The 18,404-nt window shown below is 48.4% G+C and overlaps 2 protein-coding genes across 2 annotated transcripts in view; one reads left to right on the forward strand and one right to left on the reverse strand.

The window, feature by feature from the left end:
- ABCG8 (ATP binding cassette subfamily G member 8) overlaps positions 1 to 7,848 on the reverse strand; it is an 18,732-nt gene extending 10,884 nt beyond the window's left edge. Inside the window, 5 exon segments of the mRNA XM_029231617.1 lie at positions 676 to 826; positions 2,421 to 2,522; positions 7,059 to 7,158; positions 7,355 to 7,542; positions 7,639 to 7,848. Of these exon segments, the coding sequence (XP_029087450.1) occupies positions 676 to 826; positions 2,421 to 2,522; positions 7,059 to 7,158; positions 7,355 to 7,542; positions 7,639 to 7,848 (751 nt within the window).
- Positions 7,849 to 8,019: 171 nt separating this feature from the next.
- The window catches only part of ABCG5 (ATP binding cassette subfamily G member 5), a 34,299-nt gene continuing 23,914 nt past the window's right edge, over positions 8,020 to 18,404 (forward strand). Inside the window, 4 exon segments of the mRNA XM_029231618.1 lie at positions 8,020 to 8,039; positions 8,331 to 8,452; positions 15,708 to 15,844; positions 15,928 to 16,026. Of these exon segments, the coding sequence (XP_029087451.1) occupies positions 8,020 to 8,039; positions 8,331 to 8,452; positions 15,708 to 15,844; positions 15,928 to 16,026 (378 nt within the window).

Here is an 18,404-nt window from a genome sequence, read left to right on the forward strand (position 1 = left end):
GTGGCCTCTCCCGTTGCGGAGCACAGGCTCCGGACGCGCAGGCTCAGCGGCCATGGCTCACGGGCCCAGCCGCTCCGCGGCATGTGGGATCTTCCCGGACCGGGGCACGAACCCGTGTCCCCTGCATCGGCAGGCAGACTCTCAACCACTGCGCCACCAGGGAAGCCCAGAAGTGACTTTTTGAAGCACTCCAAAAATCTGGATCTTTGCAGATGGTTGAAGGTTGAGCTAAGACTTGGGGTATCTGAGAAGTGAATTGTGGCAGGGGCTGTGCCTACCCACTGTTTGACCAAAACAGGAATCTGATTCAGGGGGAGCAATCAATGAGTGCTTCCTGTGGTGGAGGAGTACCCTGGAAAGAATATTCAATTCCAAAGCTGCATGATGCTTTTGGAAAGGCCTTACCTTGATATTAATGAAGGACCAAAACTCTGACTGTAGCTGTAAGAGGCCCACTCATGAATCATAAGGGCAGTGACTGCCTGAGAGCAAGTAAATGGAGGAGCTGAGATTTGAACCCAGCTGTCAGACCCAGAACTTGTGCTCTTATCACTCTGCTATATTATTCTACTGGTCAGCAAAGCGTTCTGTAAAGAGCATCTCTTTGTTTGAGGGACCACTCTGCCTCCCAGGAGAGAGAGAACCCATTGCCCAGCTATTTGCCCTTATTGGTACCTGAGCTCCCTATGACGGCCAGCATCTGTCCACTCCTCACTTTGAAGCTCAGATTCTGAATGCCTAGCTCACAAGAGTCCTTGTGAGATGTCCAGGGCATCCTGAAGTGAGACAACTGCTTAAACCAAGGCACCTGGGAGGCTATGTCCACCTGTGGGGAGACATGAAAAGGTTCCTCAGAGAGCTTCACTTCTGTTCAGCTCCCTCCAGGAGACATCCTCCTGCTGATACAAAACAGGACTGAGGGGTCCCCCACTCAGGTTCTACCAAACATGGAGGTGGACCCCACCATGCTGAGAACCTGAAGCTGCCATTTCCAAGTCTGAAAGAGAAGACTTGGGAAGCATGTGTAATAGCAGAACAGAAATAAATACAAACATGGAGGGACTTCCTTGGTGGTCCAGTGGTTAAGAATCCTCCTGCCAATGCAGGGGACATGGGTTCGATCCCTGGTCTGGGAAGATCCCACATGCCGCAGAGCAGCAAAGCCTGTGAGCCACAACTACTGAGCCTGCATTCTAGAGCCCGCAAGCCACAACTACTGAAGCCCGCACACCTAGAGACCATGCGCTGCAACAAGAAAAGCCACCGCAGTGAGAAGCCCGCACACCACAACAAAGAGTAGCCCCTGCTCGCCGCAACTAGAGAAAGCCCGCGTGCAGCAACAAAGACCCAATGCAGCCTAAAAAAAAAAATACACAACATAAAAAAATTAAAAAAAAAACACAACGTGGAGCAAAACAATGTTTTTATTTAATAGTAATTTACTAATAACTTACCGGGCATTTACTGTGTGCAAGGCGTTGTATTCATCTGCTTATTATATCCATTATCATTCAGTCCTCATTGCAAACCTACCATAACGTATGTACTGTTATAATCCCTGTTTACAGATGAGGCTCAGAGCAGTGAAGTAGCTTGCTCAAGTTCACACAGCTAGTAAGTGGCAGAGCAGAGAAAGGTTATGGTGGGGCTTGTCAGCTTGTTCTAACTCACTTCCCCAGGAAGCCAGACTTGGGCCTCTGAGTTTTACCATCCCAGGTCTCAGCATGTTCTGCCTGGGCCACCTCGTATCTGGCCCTGGGGAGGTGTGGGAAATAGGGGTCCTAGAATCTGACCAGGAGATTCCTGACAGCCTCTCAAAGGGCAGCAGTCCTTGCACTCTGATATTTTATTAGCTCCAGGGAAGTACATTTTACAAAAAGAAAAAAAAATATATATACACACACACACACACACACACACATATGTGTATATATATGTATGTAAAACTGATGAGATCTGAATAAAGTCTGTAGTTTGGTTAATCGTATTATATCATGGTTAATTTCTGTTTTGATCACTGTGCTATGGGTAAGCAAGATGTTAAAATTAGGGGAGGGTGGGCAAAGTGTATATGGGAACTCTGCACTATTTTTGCAACTTTTTCAAAAGTCTAAAATTATTTCAAAATACAAAGTTAAAAATGAGTTTTAGAGATTTTTTTCCCACGGGTTCACATGGTTGGCTTTATGTTTTAACAAAGGTCTCATTCTCTTTTTCATGTCTGTCAACCTCCAGCTCCAATACGTGTAGTGGACGGACGCCTCCGTGGTGCTTGTAGCCAAAACGTGAGGTATCACTGTGGCCTGGACTCCATCCTTAGGGCAGAGGGCCCCCAGCTGGGTTCACCCTTCCCTTCCACTTGGGGAAGTGTTTGGCCCTCCCTGCCTGCTCCTCCCACCTGCACTCAGGTGTGCCTCTACCTGGTAGCTGAGATCTCGGACCTCCAGGGTATTGGACTGGCCACTGTAGGTGAAGTACAGGCTGTTGTCACTTTCAGAGGAGAACATGCTGTCCTGGAGGCCCTGCCGGGAGACATGACAGGTGAGGGGCTCCTTCCGAAGGAGGAGGACATAGGAGAAAACAGAGAGAGGAGACCCAGAGAGGTGAGAGCAGGAGCTAGCGTGGGTGAGATCCCGAGTGGACAAGAGATGGATTTGCAGGAGGAACCCAAGGGCTCTGAGAAAACAGGAGCATCCATGAGGGCAGGGCTCCGCTTCCCTGCAGAGAGAGCTTTGGGGCTTCCCTCCAGCACAGCCTCTGGCCCCAGAGAAGCTCAACCACAGGCTGCTGGAAGCTGAACGCAGATCTCTCTTGGAAGAGACCCAGACCCTGGACTGGAGAGAGCTTTGTGAGCCTCTGTGCTCGGAGAAGACCTGGGCTGGGGGCTGGCCTTTAACTTTCTCTTCCCTGCATCTGGCTTAGTATCTCCTGACGCCAAACAGACTTTGCATGTGAGAGGAAGACCGCTGTCAACAAGCTAGTGCTCAGTACTTGTGAAGACACTACCATTAGAGGAGTTGCATCTTATCTTGGTAAGGATCTTTCACAACAAAGCTCTTCAAAATGCTGTTGGGAGATTTTAGAGGAGGTCCCTGTCATCACCCTCGTTGTCATCCTCCTCCTCCTCACCATCTCGTTGCTGTTTTTGGAGTGCTGCTTTATTTGAACGTACATCAAACGAAGCAGTGCTTCATGGTATCAGCTGATAACTTCGAATGATATTAACCATCGGCAGATCTGAGCTCCTTCTGTTTTATCAGTTCAATCATTTAAATCACTGAGGCCCAAGCAAGGAAGAACCTGCCTCATAAGATTTCTGTTATTTTTTTTTAACATATTCAATTTTTCTTTCATTGCAGTAGTGCAGGGGAAAGTACACATTCATTAATAAGTTCCTGTTGATAACAAGTTCCTGTTGATTCCGATCTCCCCTCAGAGCTGCCATTCCCCCACTGATGTGTTCCTTCAACCAATCAATCAAGCATCCAACAAATACTTGTGGGGGCCCACATCATGCTTTAGTCTGGAGTTTGGCGTGTGACTCTTTGAGAAGCTTAGATTTCAGTGGATGAGACAGGTGATGAGGATGGAGCAAGACAGGCAGACGTAGAGGCAGGCTGACCTTGAGCACCCAATCAGGCTATACTTTCACTGTCTCCACAGCGTCCGGGTGTGCTTTATGTGAAAATAACATCCAGCAGTCTTCATCACAGCATCCCTGCAATGTTGGAGGTAAAAGGTCCTTAAAAAGGACATTGAGACCAATGGAAGTGGAGGGAAGTAAATCCGGGGGACAGTCTGCTGCAGGCTCACTGTGAGTACCCCCAGAGTTCTGGGAGAGTGTGGAAACAGCAGACCATAGCTACTTACCTTGTTTAATGTTTAAACTAGTACAGTAAAGATCGTATATTATATAGAAAAACATAGGAAAGATCAACAGCTAAGTCAGCAGAAGGACTGTTTTTGGGGTATAGGAAGGGTTACAGGAGTGAAAGGTCCATGGTGGGTAGGGGGAGTGGATGGGCTTCAAAGCTATTGGTAATTTGTGATGGGTATGGGAGTTCACCATTCTTGTTTTTGTTTTTTGACGGTACATGGGCCTCTCACTGTTGTGGTCTCTCCCACTGCGGAGCACAGGCTCCGGACGCGCAGGCTTAGCGGCCATGGCTCACGGGTCCAGCCGCTCCGCGGCATGTGGGATCTTCCCGCACCGGGGCACGAACCTGTGTCCCCTGCATCGGCAGGCGGACTCTCAATCACTGCGCCACCAGGGAAGCCCTAGTTCACCATTCTTTAAACTGCTTTGTCTGAAATATTTCAAAATATGTTGTCAAGTTGAGAGAGTGTGTCCGTGAGGAGAAGTCCAGAGTTCCGCTCTCACCTCGACCCCCAGCTGCAGGAGGAGAGAGGGTCATGCCCTCAGAGATGGAGAATGAAGCTGGTGGAGAGGTCATGGGCAGCTCTGGATTCCAGCGGGTCGGCCCTGCAGCCCTGCCCCTCAGTCACCACCTGCACAACGGGCATTCCCACTGCCTAGTTTTCCTATTGTATTTGGTTAAACCATCAGAAAGTCTGTCCGTTGCTGAGAGACTCGTTTGGGCTAACATGCATCCTGCTTGTTTGCTCTTAAAAGGTAAATACCTGCAGGAGGAACATTAGTCAATTGTAGAAGGTATGAGTTAGCTCAGAATTTGCTTCTGCAACAAACAGCTGGGCCAGAATCTCCCCAGGTTAGATTTGGAGGTGGAGGTGCTGCTGAGAAAGGAGGGCTGGACACTTTGGAGTCTGGAGCAGTGTGTGGCGGTGACCTTAAGCCTAGAGGCTTCCACTCTCCAGGTGGGAGCTTGGAGGAGGTGGAGGGTGCTGGGGCCCTGGTGAAAGAGGTGTCAGATGGGAAGACAGATGAAAGGAAGGAGGGAGGTGCATGCTCCCTGCTCCTGGGCTAAGTCGGCAGGCGCAGGCCAGCCAGGGCCCCCAGCCACCATCAAGGGCCTGTGCCATCCAGAGCTGTGTAGACGGCTCAACTTTCAGAAGAAGAGAATTCATGGCTAGGCTGGGGACCACCTCTGTTCCATTTTGAAATATTTTCCTTGGCTCCCAGGAAGGATTTGTTAGAGGCTTCCTGAGGTTTTGACAAACTCTCTGTATGTTTCAATATCTGTTCAGCTGACATCTTAATCAGTATGACTGTCAGAACGTCACTTGAATTTCTGACAGGTGACACCCAAAAAAGCAAAAGCAGGTTTATTTGTAGGTAACCAGCTCGGCTGCTGCTGGGCTACATTGTAATTTCTCCTTGTATTAACTTCTGATCAGATTCCTGAGTCAGAAGCATAGAGGAGAAGGAAACTTGGGGAGCGCAGAACCCAAGTTCCTCGCTCTAAGATGAGGAACCCGTGCCCTGGAAAAGTAGTGTCATGCTGCGGACTCCACACTGAGGCCTGGGTCCCTCTTGTCCTCCTCTAGCCAGGCTTTTGCCCACAGACTGAGGAGCCTGTGGGCTGAGGGCACCTGCCACTCTGCATACCCACGACCCCAGAATTCCCTGTGCAGGTGGCCACAAGCCCACTCCCAGGGCTGCATGAACTTCGTCCCAGGCCTATCCTCCTGGGCACCCCAGGCCAGAGGGGCATTTGTTTGTGGAGGGTATGGATGGAATGCGGGTGGGCAGGATGGGGCGACCACGTAGGGGTGTGTGTGGTCATGTGTAGCGTTGGGTGTGGGCAGATAAGGGAGACAGGCTGTGGCTTGGGCTGGAAGCCACAAATCCTAGAATTTTTCAATTTACACCTGGCCTTCCACATTGTGAAGAAGGTATGTCAAGCTAAGGGGATAAAAACTATTTTATTTAATAGCTTTTAACTTGACTGATAACTTTTAAATATCTAGACACAGGGTACATAGCCCTCAGCCTCTTGTTCCAGGCTCCATAAAGGTTAGGGGCAAGCTGTCGCTTGGCACCTTGAATAACGGGAGTGGAGAAAAGGCAATTGGAAATGGCAGGGCCTGCACACATTCCTGGATGTCAGATTCGGGCAGTTCTTTGCATCCCAAGCGGTGGTGGCTGAATTGTCAGACCTTCTAGAAAGTGTCCCCAAAGCCACGGGGGACTTTGTCTCCTGCTCAGGCTGAGAGCAAGCACTGCAGTCACGGCTCCTAGGAATCCTTTCCCGGCAGGGGTCGGCCCCGTGGGGTATTCCCAGAGCACAGCTGGTCACCTGCTGTGGCTGCAGAGCTGACTGGGAATGGTGGGTTCCTGAGGCCTGGCTGAAGTCAGGTCCTAGCCACTCAAGGCCAGTCCAGGTGGCCTGTGGCCCTTCCTGTGGTGTGGAGCCCTCAGCCCTTCACGTCTTTCTGTCCCCACCCCTCAGCCCACTCACAGCCAGAGAAGACAGATGGGACAGTGGCATGAGGTGGGTGTGGAGGGTGGGCATCTGCTTCCTTTCTGTCTTCTGATTTCACTTCTTGCTTCAAACCTCACCCACATCCTGACTTCAGTCAAAGGGCATTTTTCAGGCAAACATTTCTCATGTAAAATGATGGCGGAGACCCTGTACCTCTTGGCCCCCTCGTGTCGTGTATTCCTTCCAGCTCTCTCTGGGATCTTACGACCACCTGCTGTATTTGGAGCATAAATTCTGATGTTCCCACAGAGTCCTTTGCCATCCTGTCTCATCAGTTTGCTGCCACTGAGGCTCTGAACTTGACAGCCACATGGACAGAGGAGACACTGCAACATCCCCGGGAGGTGTGAGCGCATTTCCGTGATGGAGCCTCATTTGGAAAGAAGCCAGATCAGCTCAGGTCGCAAACAAGAACATCATTTCCCTGTAGGAGCACGTCTTAGGACAGTAAGTGACCTCAGAGGCCCCCCACCAACCCCTGGCCCCTGAGTCCGCTCCCCTCAGCCCTCTGATGCCCAGGAAGTGGAGTGCTGCTGTCATGTCCTTGCTCTGCTTGTGGTCCTGCTGGTGAGTTAGGACCGAAAGTTCCTGAGGGAGAGAAAGGTCCAATGCGCCCCCCTCCCACCAGGACTGTGGTGACTCCCCATCACTCACCGAGTCATCCTGGGGAGCAGCCCTGTCCCCCAGCCCTGTCTCCTGTGGAGCCTCCTCGGCCGTGGGGCCCAGTGGTGTCTGTGCCTGTCTCTGCAGCTTCCTTTGGACTTAACCACTGCCGGCCAGGGCCAACGTTCTCTGTCTCCCAGAGCTAGGCAACCTCTGGTCTGGCTCCCAGCATTCCTCTCTGGTCAGCCCTGCCACAAACACGGGCTGTGTGCTCTGCCCGCTGCCGAGATAACACGCAGACACACTCTGGCTAAAGGTACATCAGATAATGGCATCCACGGCCAAACCCCAGGCCCGCCACTGGGAAGGCCTGAGGAGGGGCTCCAGGGCCAGGTGAGGGGCAGGCGGGACTGTCTGCCTCTGGCTCCTCGGCTGAGGCCGCCCCAGGGAGGGTCAGGCGAGAAAATTCCCCTGTCTCTGCGGCCCGTTGGCCGTGAGTGAACTCCACTTTTTGACCCCTGCGGGGTCCTCGGAACTCCAGGTAAACAGAAGCTCTCAATGCTCCCTAGAGGAGGTTCCTGCAGCTGCTTCTAAGCCTCGACACAGCCTGGGCATTCTCCATGCCTCCTACAGTGTCAGGTAAGGCCAGTGCCTCTTTCATCTGCTGGGAGCTTTGAGCTGTGGTCAGGGACAGGCATGGCCTGAGGTGAGTGGGCCTGCCTGCCCTCTGCTGGCTTTCCTCACTAAGGGGGGGCATGCATGGAGGCTTGGGCTCCTTCTCTAGTGGGTGGAGGTGGAGAGAGGAGAGGGGAAGGGCTGCCAGAGGGAAGTGAGGGGCCATGGTGAACGGCCCCTCTGCCCACAGCAGGACTGGAAGCTATGACAAATGACAGACGCAGCAGCTGTGCTCTGCCCCCTTTCCCTGCTTTATGCCCCTTCCCCCCGTGTCTCCCTTGTCGATGGCCTTCCCTATTTGGATGGCGAGCGCTTGGGGAATGGGGGTGCTGGGAACATGAGGTGTAATGAAACCGGGTGAAGGAACGCAGGGTCAACCGAAGGAATTAACAGTGTCCTGTTTGCCATCTGCCAGCCAGCCAGAGAGAGCTGGTATTCAGAGCAGCTGCTGGACAGGTGCTTTATAGAGATGATCTTCTGTCACTATCTGCCAGGGTCTACAGAGGAGGACACTGAGGCTAAAACACACTTAGGAGCCTGTCCAGAGACAACTCAGGCTGGGCAGAGCTGGGATCGGTGCTGGGGGACGAGGGGCTGGACCCTTCCAGAGCCCCATGCTGCCTTTCCCTCGCGGGGTTTCCTTTAAAGCCACTGCGTGGGGCCCTGGTGGGACATCGCGTCTCGCCGACAGAAGTGGACCAGGCAGCTCCTCAAGGATGTCTCCTTGTACGTCGAGAGTGGGCAGATCATGTGCATCTTGGGGAGCTCAGGTAAGCTGGGGGGGTCCCCTAAATCCTCCACGAGGACTCGAAAGAGTCTGTGTCTTGATTTGAACACCACATTGAGGAAACAGGTTCACGTTGTACCAAGGAGGCCACAGGTCTGATATTAGAATGAAATCTGATGACCTGTGTGACTGTGAATAGAACCTGGTGCTAACGTGTAATCTTTGGGAAGATCCTTGAAAAAAACGAAGTCCTGCCTAACATGTAAGTTAATTCATATTTCGGTTTGGAAAGCACCTAACACAGTGCCTGGCATATAGGGGTGCTCAGTAAACACAATTTTCCTGCCTGGAGATGGGAAAAGGAATTAAATAAGCACAAAGATGCCCATTTATCCCCCATATTCATTGGTCTTTTAAAAATTATGATGTGTTTCAAACACACAGGCAAGATAGAGAGTAAATAAGGAATGTTCGTGTCTTAACCTCTGCTTTATCAAATCTTAACATTATACCGTATTTACTTAAGATCCTTTTTTGTTTTTCTAAAGGAGTTAAATATCACAGATTCCACTGAGGCTATCTATGTGCCTTTCCCCACCTCATTCTTCCCCTCCTGTTTCCCTGCATCAGCAAGTCATCGCTGGGGAGGGTGGAGCCTCCGGGGAGGCAGCCCCTTGAGGCTGGGGCAATGCCCTGTGAAGGTCACAGCTGAGGACGCACAGCTATGGGGGGATGCGTGCGTTGGCCCTAAAGAGGGAATCTTTGTGGCACATCACAGGGTCCACTACACTAGGTTATCCTGCATATTTTAAGGTTGAAAGATTCGGACAAATTGGCTTTCCAGGAGCCTCTTGATGGAGTTCTTGCTTGCAAATTGTTGACACTTCCTGCCAGTCTTCACTTGCATTGCTCTCTTTAATAGAGGTGAGCAATATAAGTCTGTGATAAAAGTTAAGCATGGTTAGCCTCTTTCGACCTGGGGAGTTAAATCCACAGCCACTCCCCTGCTGCAGCGGGGGGACAGCTGGATGGTAACAGTAGTGTTGTTAAGATGAAATGAAAAGGAATTCACCGGCGAGAATGGTTACACTTCCCTGAGATTTCCTTTTTTTTTTTTTTTCCTATTTTGGCTACGCCACGCGGCTTGCGGGATCTTAGTTCCCTGATCAGGGATTGAACCTGGGCCCTTGGCAGTCCTAACCACTGGACAGCCAGGGAAGTCCCTCCTTTTATTTTCTTTTTACAATTTTTAACCATTTCTGATTGTATGCATGTACCATAACATCCAGGGTCATCCTAATTTTCCTTTTGATAATTATACTTCTTTAAAAAGAAAAGCTGAGTTATTCCTATAATAATGTGTCACTTGTTTCCTTCCTTGTGTAGGATAAAAAAGGGTGGCATGCAGCACAACAAGGAATTGAACCCACTTCTCGGAAGTGTGTCCCACAGGCCGATGTACATCTTCGTGCACATCTCAGCAGAACAGTGGGTGGAGCCCCCTGTTCTAGGGGCTCATGGGCTGGTGTCTGATGATACCTTATCATGCTTTTATGACTGTCCATCCTTTTATACTGAACGTGAATTCAAGGTAGACTGCAAGTTCCCTGAGGGTGGGAGCTTGGTCTTTTTTTTTTTTTTTCCTGCTGTATCCTCAACAGTTAGGAGAGGGCTGGCCACATCGTTGGTGCTTAATAAGTATTTGCTGAATAAATGATTAAGCAAATGAATTAATTGTATGAATTACTCTTAGTTTTTCAGAAAAATAACATGATTTCATTGGTGTCTCATCTAAAGCAGTATTGTTTATCAAATCTTTACTAGTGAGGCAAAAGATGACTTAGGTGTTCAAAGTCTCGCTAGAGAATGGTCTGCATAATGCAAGCCTGCGTACGGTCAACCAACACTCCAGGGGAAGGTAATTTTATTTGACTCATTATTTTTGATCATTTAGGACCTAGACTCTAGGCTGCATGCTCCCTTGCAGAAGACTATTTAGTTACAGGTGATTTCTGTCCATTTAGAGAGGATAAACCCAAAGGTCACAGTTTTATGGCCCTGTAGGGCATTAACCCTTTTTTTCTTTTTTTTTTTAATTGAGGTAAAATATACATAACGTAAAATTTGCCATCTTAACCATTTAATTTATTTTTATTTTTTATTGAAGTATAGTTTATTTATAACGTGTTAGTTTCAAGTGTACAGCAAAGTGATTCAGTTATATATATGTTCTTTTTCAGATTCTTTTTCATTATAGGTTATTATAAGATAATGAATATAGTTCCCTGTGCTATACAGTAGGTCCTTGTTGTTTATATTATCTACTTTATTATTTTTTTTGGCCACGCCATGAGGCATGCGGAGTCTTAGTTAGCCGATCAGGGTTCGACCCTGTACCCCCTGCAGTGGAAGCGTGTAGTCTTAACCACTGGACCGCCAGGGAAGTCCCCTTGTTGTTTATTTTATATATAGTGGTGTGTATCTGTTAATCCCAAGCTCCTAATTTATCCCTCTCCCTGCCCCCTTTCCCCTTTCCCCTTTCCCCTTTGGAAACCATGTTTGTTTCTATGTCTGTGAGTCTGTTTCTGTTTTGTAAATAAGGTCATTTGTGTCATCTTTTAGATTCCACATATGTGATATCATATGATTTTTGTCTTTCTCTGTCCTACTTCACTTAGTATGATAGTCTCGAGGTCTGTCCATGTTGCTGCAAATGGCATTATTTCACTCTTTTTTATGGCTGAGTAATATTCCATTATGTCGTGTGTGTGTGTGTGTGTGTGTGTGTGTGTGTGTATGTGTGTATGTGTATTTTTATATTTATATTATTTATATATATATATATCTCACATCTTTATCCATTCATCTGTTGATGGACACTTAGGTTGTCTATTTTTAGTTTTTTAAGGAACCTCCATACTGTTTTCCATAGTGGTTGCACCAATTTACATTCCCATCAGCAGTGTCGGAGGGTTCCCTTTCTCCACACCCGCTGCAGCATTTGTTATCTGTAGGCTTTTTAATGATGGCCATTCTGACTGGCGTGAGGCAATACCTCATTGTAGTTCTGATTTGCATTTCTCTAAAAATTAGCCGTGTTGAGCATCTTTTCATGTGCCTGTTGGCCATCTGTTTGTCTTCTTTGGAGAAATGTCTGTTTAGGTCTTCTGCCCATTTTTTGATTGTTGTTTGTGTTTTTGATATTGAGCTGTATGAGCTGTTTGTATATATTGGAAATTAAGCTCTTGTTGGTTGAATCGTTTGCAAATATTCTCTCCCAGTCTGTAGGTTGTCTTTTTGTTTTGTTGATGGTTTCCTTTGCTGTGCAAAAGCTTATAAGTTTGATGAGGCTCCATTTGTTTACTTTTGCTTTTACTTCTTTTGCCTTGGGAGACTGACCTAAGAAAACATTGCTGCGATTTATGTCAGAGAACGTTTTACCTGTGTTCTCTTCTAGGAGTTTTATGGTGTCTTGTCTTGTGTTTAAGGCTTTAAGCTATTTTGAGTATATTTTTGTGTACCTTCTTAACCGTTTTAAACTGTACAGTTCAGTGGTATTAAGTACATTCACGCAGTTGTGCAACCATCACCACCATCCATCCCCACAGCCTTTCATCTTGTAAAACTAAAAGCGTTCTTTGTTTTGGCTGCATTGGATACTTGTTGCTGCGTGTGGGTTTTCTCTAGTTGTGGTGAGCGGGGGCTACTCCTTGTTGCGGCACGTGGGCTTCTCATTGCTTCTCTTGTTGTGGAGCACGGGCTGTAGGCGCGTGGGCTTCAGTAGTTGCAGCATGCGGGCCCTAGAGTGCACGGGCTTCAGTAGTTGTGGTGTACGGGCTCAGTAGTTGTGGCTTGTGGGCTCTAGAGCGCAGGCTCAGTAGTTGTGGTGCACGGGCTCAGCTGCCCTGCGGCATGTGGGATCTTCCCGGGCCAGGGATCCAACCCGTGTCCCCTGCACTGGTAGGCAGATTCTTAACCACTGTGCCGCCAAGGAAGTCCCGAAACTATTCTTATTAAATAATAACTCCCCTTCTGTCATTTTCTCAGCCCCTGGCAACCACCATTACACTTTGTGCTTTTATGATTTTGACTACTCAAAGTACCTCATATACATGGAATCATACAGTATTTATCCTTTTTAACTGGCTTATTTCACTTATAATGTCTTCATTGTTCACCCATGTTGCAGCATATTGCAAAATTTCCTTCATTTTTAAGGCTGAGTAATATTCCATTGTATGTAGAGACATAGTTTGCTTATCCATTCATCCATTAATGGACACTTTGATTGCTTCCACATTTTAGTTATTGTGAATAACGCTGCTATGAACAAGGGTGTACAAATATCTTCAAGACCTTGTTTTCAGTTCTTTGGAGTATATATCCAGAAGTGGAATTGCTGGATCATATGGTAATTCTATTTTTAATTTATTTAGAACCTCTTTACTCTTCTCCACAGGGGCTATACTATTTTATATTCCCAGCAATAGTGCACAAAGGTTCCAGTTTTTCCGCATCCTAACCAACACTTGTTATTTTCTATTTTTTTAACTGTAGCTGTTGGGTATGAGGTAGCGCCTCATTGTAGTTTTCATTTATATTTCCCTAATGATTAGTAATGTTGAACATTTTTTCATGTGCTCACTGGCCATCTGTGTATCTTCTTTGGAGAAATGTCTATTCAAGTCCTTTAACCAATCTTGAACTGGCTTGTTTGTTTTCTGTTGTTGTTGTCATTGTTGAGTTTTAGAAGTTCTCTCTATATATTCTGGATATTAATCCTTTATCAGATGTAAGGTTTGCAAATATTTTCCTCTCATTCTGTGGGCTGCCTTTTTGTACTGTGGATAGTGTCTTTGGTTGAAAAACATAAGTTTAAAATTTTCATGAAGTCCAGTTTCTCTACTTTTTCTTTTGTTACCCGTCCCTTTGGTGTCACATCCTAGGGCATTAACCATTTTTGCATCTAACTTTGCCACTTATTCCAATCTTCTTTTCTCCACTACTTGTACATACTAGTTTCTTATATCCTTTTTTTTTTTTTTCTGGCTGCATTGGATCTTTGTTGCTGCACATGGGCTTTCTCTACTTGCGGCAAGCGGGGGCTACTCTTTGCTGTGGTGAGCGGGCTACTCATTGCAGTGGCTTCTCTTGTTGTGGAGCACAGGCTCTAGGCATGCAGGCTCAGTAGTTGCGGCATGCGGGCCCTAGAGCGTGTGGGCTTCAGTAGTTGCAGTGTGTGGGCTCAGTAGTTGTGGCACACGGGCTTAGTTGCTCCACGGTATGTGGGATCTTCCAGGATCAGGGATTGAACCCATGTCCCCTGCAATGGCAGGTGGATTCTTAACCACTGCGCCACTAGGGAAGTCCCTTATATCCTTTTTTGAATGAGGATATGAATCCTTTTTGGTCAACCTGCTGGTACCCTCATTAATGAGTTAATAGGTATTTGACACATGTTCAAAAAAGGATAATATTAGTTACCTTTTTCTATGTTTAAAAAAGGATCCCCAAACTAAGTGACTTAATAAAAATCATTAATTATCTCTCAGAGTTTCTACAAGTCAGAAATTTGGAAGTGCCTTGGTTGGATGCTTCTGTTTGGGGTCCCTCATGAGGTGGTAGTCAGATGTCAGCTGGGGCTGCAGTCATCTGAAGGCTTGAATGGGGCTGGAGAAGCTACTTCCAAAGTGGCTCCCTCACATGCTGTCTAGCAAGTTGGTGCTCACTGTTGCGCAGTGAGGATGTGTGACATGAGAGGAACCCTGAGGGTCACCCACAAGAGGCTGAGAAGGAGCAGCCAGACCGGCAGGATTAAACCAAGAGGATGAGGTGGCATCAAGGCCAAGGGAGAGAGGTTTACAGAGAAGGGCAAGCAACAGTATCAACTGCTGCTGGGAAGTCAAACAACATACAGAGAAGCATCTACTGGATTTGGCAACAAAGAAGGAGGCTAGTTTTGAGATAGCGGTGGAACTGGAATCCAGGTTACAGGCTCTTTGGAAGGTCTGTCAGAGTTGAGATTGGACCCCAGAAATGTAAGGCTAGGGAGGCTACGTTAGAAGTTAGAAGAACCACAGACAAGGCTTAATATCATGACTGGGACACTGCAGAGCACATTTTGAAAGACAACCCCAGTGAAGTCACATTTTGTTTCTTTACAAAAACTCTGCTCCCTTCCCCACGCTGACCTCTACCTGAACATCGTGGGGCTGACTCTGAGCTGTGTCAGTCATGGGTTAGATAAGAAAACCACTGCTCCAGGAGCTTGGCTTATACATCTTTGCTCCCCTCAGAGCAACCAGCGGTTTCTTTAAAATATTTGAACAAAAGATCTTTTCTTTGGTTTTGCACAAGTCATCACATCCGCAGTAGAATTCTATTGCCATCTTCTCAGACAGCCCAGAGCCTCCTGCCTGTTTCCTGTTACTCATTCTAACTGCTTAGAAGCCTTGGTCAGGAAAGGCCTGGTGACTCCTGTTCCTGTCTCCATTAACTCTCTGGGCCCATGTAAGCTTGTGTCTGGGAAGGGCCAGCTGGTGTCCTACCCTGAAGGATCTCTCTAACCCTAGAAAAAGCAAACCAGGAGAAACCTCACCCTCCAGTCACCTCAGCACAGGGTAGTTAGTTAATCCCATCTCCTCCGTGGGCAAGTTCTTAGTGACAGCCAGCTGGGTTATTATGCCCAAAGCTCTCAGCGTAGGCTGAGGCCAACTTGGTTTTAACCAAAGGACTCGCTAAGCTAGTGCTTCTCAAACTCTAATATGCATGAGAACTACCCAGGGATCTTGTAAAAAGCAGAATCCGGGTTAGGAGTTGGGGCCTGAGAGTCTGCATTTCTAGCAAAAGCTCTCAGGTGGAGCTGAGGCTGTTCGGCCTCAGACCACACTTGGTTAAGTCAGCGAGGCTCTGGGCGGTGTCGCCTACATTCAGGAACCACCAGAGGATCCCAGGGGGTCACAGAAACAAATTCAGATGTCCTAGGATCCAAAAGTTTCCAAGAACCCTGGTTTTCCTTTTATTCTGATCCTGTATTTTCTTTTTCAGCCTCAAGCAGCTTTAAAAACAAACAAACAGGAGGACAAAGCTCCTCCAGTCCTGACGTGGAGGAGAGAAACAGCTTGTCCCCTCTCATTGAGGAGACAAGCTGGAAGGACTCATTCCAGCCATGAGCTTGTCCCATGAGGCCAAAGAGAGAACAAGTCAGGGCTGGACCGCGGGTTCACCGAGGGTCTCGGGAAGTTCCCGCGAGGCCTCGTGCAGGGCCTCCTCCAGGACCTTCTCTTGTCGCCTCCCAGGCTCGGGGAAAACCACCCTGCTGGACGCCATGTCCGGGAGGCTGCGGCGCACGGGGACCCTGCTCGGGGACGTGTTCGTGAACGGCCGGGCGCTGCGCAGGGAGCAGTTCCAGGACTGCTTCTCCTACGTCCTGCAGGTGCGCGCGTCCCCGGCCCCTGCCCGGCTGCCCGCTGGCCCCGCAGCCAGCGAGGGGGCTGCTGACACATCCCTCCCCTGCAGAGCGACACTCTGCTGAGCAGCCTCACGGTCCGCGAGACGCTGTGCTACACGGCGCTGCTGGCCATCCGCGGCGGCTCCCAGGTCTTCTTCCAGAAAAAGGTGGGTACCGCTCCGGGGCCACCCAAGGGATCACCCCGCTGTGGCTTTGCACCCCCTCGTCCCTCCGCTTGCCCCTTCCTCCCCTTCGCTCTTCACCCTTTAAGAGTCAAGGGCTGCGCTGGCAGCCGCTAGTCACAGGTGGCTTTGGGGCACTTGAAACTGACTAGACCTACTTGAGATGTGCTGTGAGTGTAAAATACACACCAGATTTCAGGAACTTAGTCTGGAACCACAGAATGTGAAATATCTCATTAACAACTTTTAAGATATTGATTGTTGGTCAAAATGGAAATATTTTGGTTGTATTGGGTTAAAGAAATTATACCACTAAAACTCATTTCATCTGTTTCTTTCCACTCTCTAAAATGTGGCCACTGAAATATTTCGATTCTAAATGTGGCTTGCGTGATATTTCTGTTGGGTGGCGCTGTCCTGAGAGCTCTGTGTTTGAACAGATATGGCTATTTTCCTCACTGTGCGTTGCCCTGCAGCCCTGTTGAGATTTTTCTCAACTTTCTTTGAGGCAACTTGAATGTGCCTCATCCAAACTGGATTCAGTTGGGGAAGGAGGAACTATTGAATTGTCAACTCTAAGTTCCAATCTGTTTCTTTAAGTGGACCTGATTTGGAAGAGGCTGCGAGTAAACTCACAGGGGCCTTACCTGGAAACATTGCCCCGTTTCTGTCTGGGCTGGAAACATACAACCAAGGACAGGTCAACGTGCCACCTGCGAAGCAGGCACAGTTCTCTGGGAAACTGGCTCTCAGAGGTGCCGGAGATCACTCGTGACATCTGCCTCAGAGGCTTCACCACTCTGAGGCCTCAGTGAAGGTTCCTCCTGGGCACACAAATTACATCTGCACTTCAGGCTCCAAAGCTAGCCTTCCTTTAATGCCATTGAGGCTCCAAGGGAATCCTCCATCTCAGCTGAAGGGGCAGTAGGTTACTCCCTTTTTATCAGGCACCTCAGAGCCTGTCACCAGGGAGTTACTCCTCTTTGTCCCTGGTGCTGGACTCTCAGACAGGGCTTGGCCAGTGCAGCCAGGTCTGAACTGTGTCCAGAGTACCAGCAGGCTTGTTTGTTGTCATGCCAAGTCAGGAAAGGGCATTCTTCTGTTTCAGAGTCCTGGACGTGTTGGAGCATAGCTTTCACACCAGAGGAACCTTCCAGAAAGACCATTAGCCCCACAGAGTGAGGACTAGCCCTGTTCCTACCTAGAGGTTACCTTAGAGTGCTCAGAAGACATTGCGAGGTTCTTGCTATTCTACCAGCTTATTCTCTGGGCTCTTGTATGTGGCTGGCATCCATCAGGCCTTGTTCACACACATCTCATTTCATTCTGGCATCAGCTCTATGAGGGAGGCGTTATCTCCAACTTTCAGATCAAGAAACTGACCCCCCAGGATATCAAGATCCCACACCTCGGACTGGCAGAGCTGGGACATGGACCCAGGTGCTCTGGCTCCATCATGCCTCCCTGGGCCTCACTGTGGTCTGAGAAGACAGAGGTCGGAATTTGGCCCACGGGGAGGCACAGGCATCTTCACATGACTTAGCTGCCCTGACAGTGAGTGACAGGTGAGCCCCTATGTAGGCTTCCTGTCTGCCTGCTTTAGTATTTTTGTGTCTAAAATGGGTAGGAGAGGATCTCATTGGTATTTGGGTTGGAGAAATGAAGTCATAAGCAGATTCTTTTGAGGTAGTGATCCATTTACATCCCATACCCCAGGGAGAGAATCTGAGAAAGCCACCGAACCTTTTCCCCTGAAAAGGCGCATATTTGCACAAATATTTAGAAAATTCAAGGTACCTGAAGTTGGTTGATGGCAAATTTTCCCCATGTGAACGGTCCCTATCCCTGGCACTGGCAGCCCCTAAGTGTCCTGCAAAGTTTCCTATCATAAAGCTCTCCCTGCTTGAGAGTACTCTCTGAGCAAATCCAGTCCACAGGATGTAAAATCCCGACAAAGTAGTTTAGGGAGAAGGAAGTGCCTGTGATAACAGAGCAGAGAGGGCAGCAGATCTGCTTTTGTCCTCTGCGAACCTGAACATAAAGCCATGATTGACGTGGCAGGCTTTGTCCTCCCTTGTGCTTCTTGGACCACTCGAGAACCCACACAGTTTACTCTCAGTCCCAGCTCTGCCATTTGCTAATGGTGTGACCTTGGGTAATCTATGAACCTGTCTGAGGGTCTGTTTTCTGTTCTATAATAGATAGAGTAATAATGCATCTCTCCTGGAGCTGATGTGAGGAATGAATCCGTTTATGTGAAATCACATAGCATGGAGAGGATTGATGATCCCAGTGGTCCCTTCCAAGACTCTGTGAATTCTATTCCCAGCAGTGTTTGCAAAACATGGGAGAGGCTTCTAGCC

This window comes from Monodon monoceros, unplaced genomic scaffold (genome assembly GCF_005190385.1).
Source record: "Monodon monoceros isolate NGI ecotype Baffin Bay Population unplaced genomic scaffold, NGI_Narwhal_1 Super_Scaffold_19, whole genome shotgun sequence".
NCBI lineage: Eukaryota > Metazoa > Chordata > Mammalia > Artiodactyla > Monodontidae > Monodon > Monodon monoceros.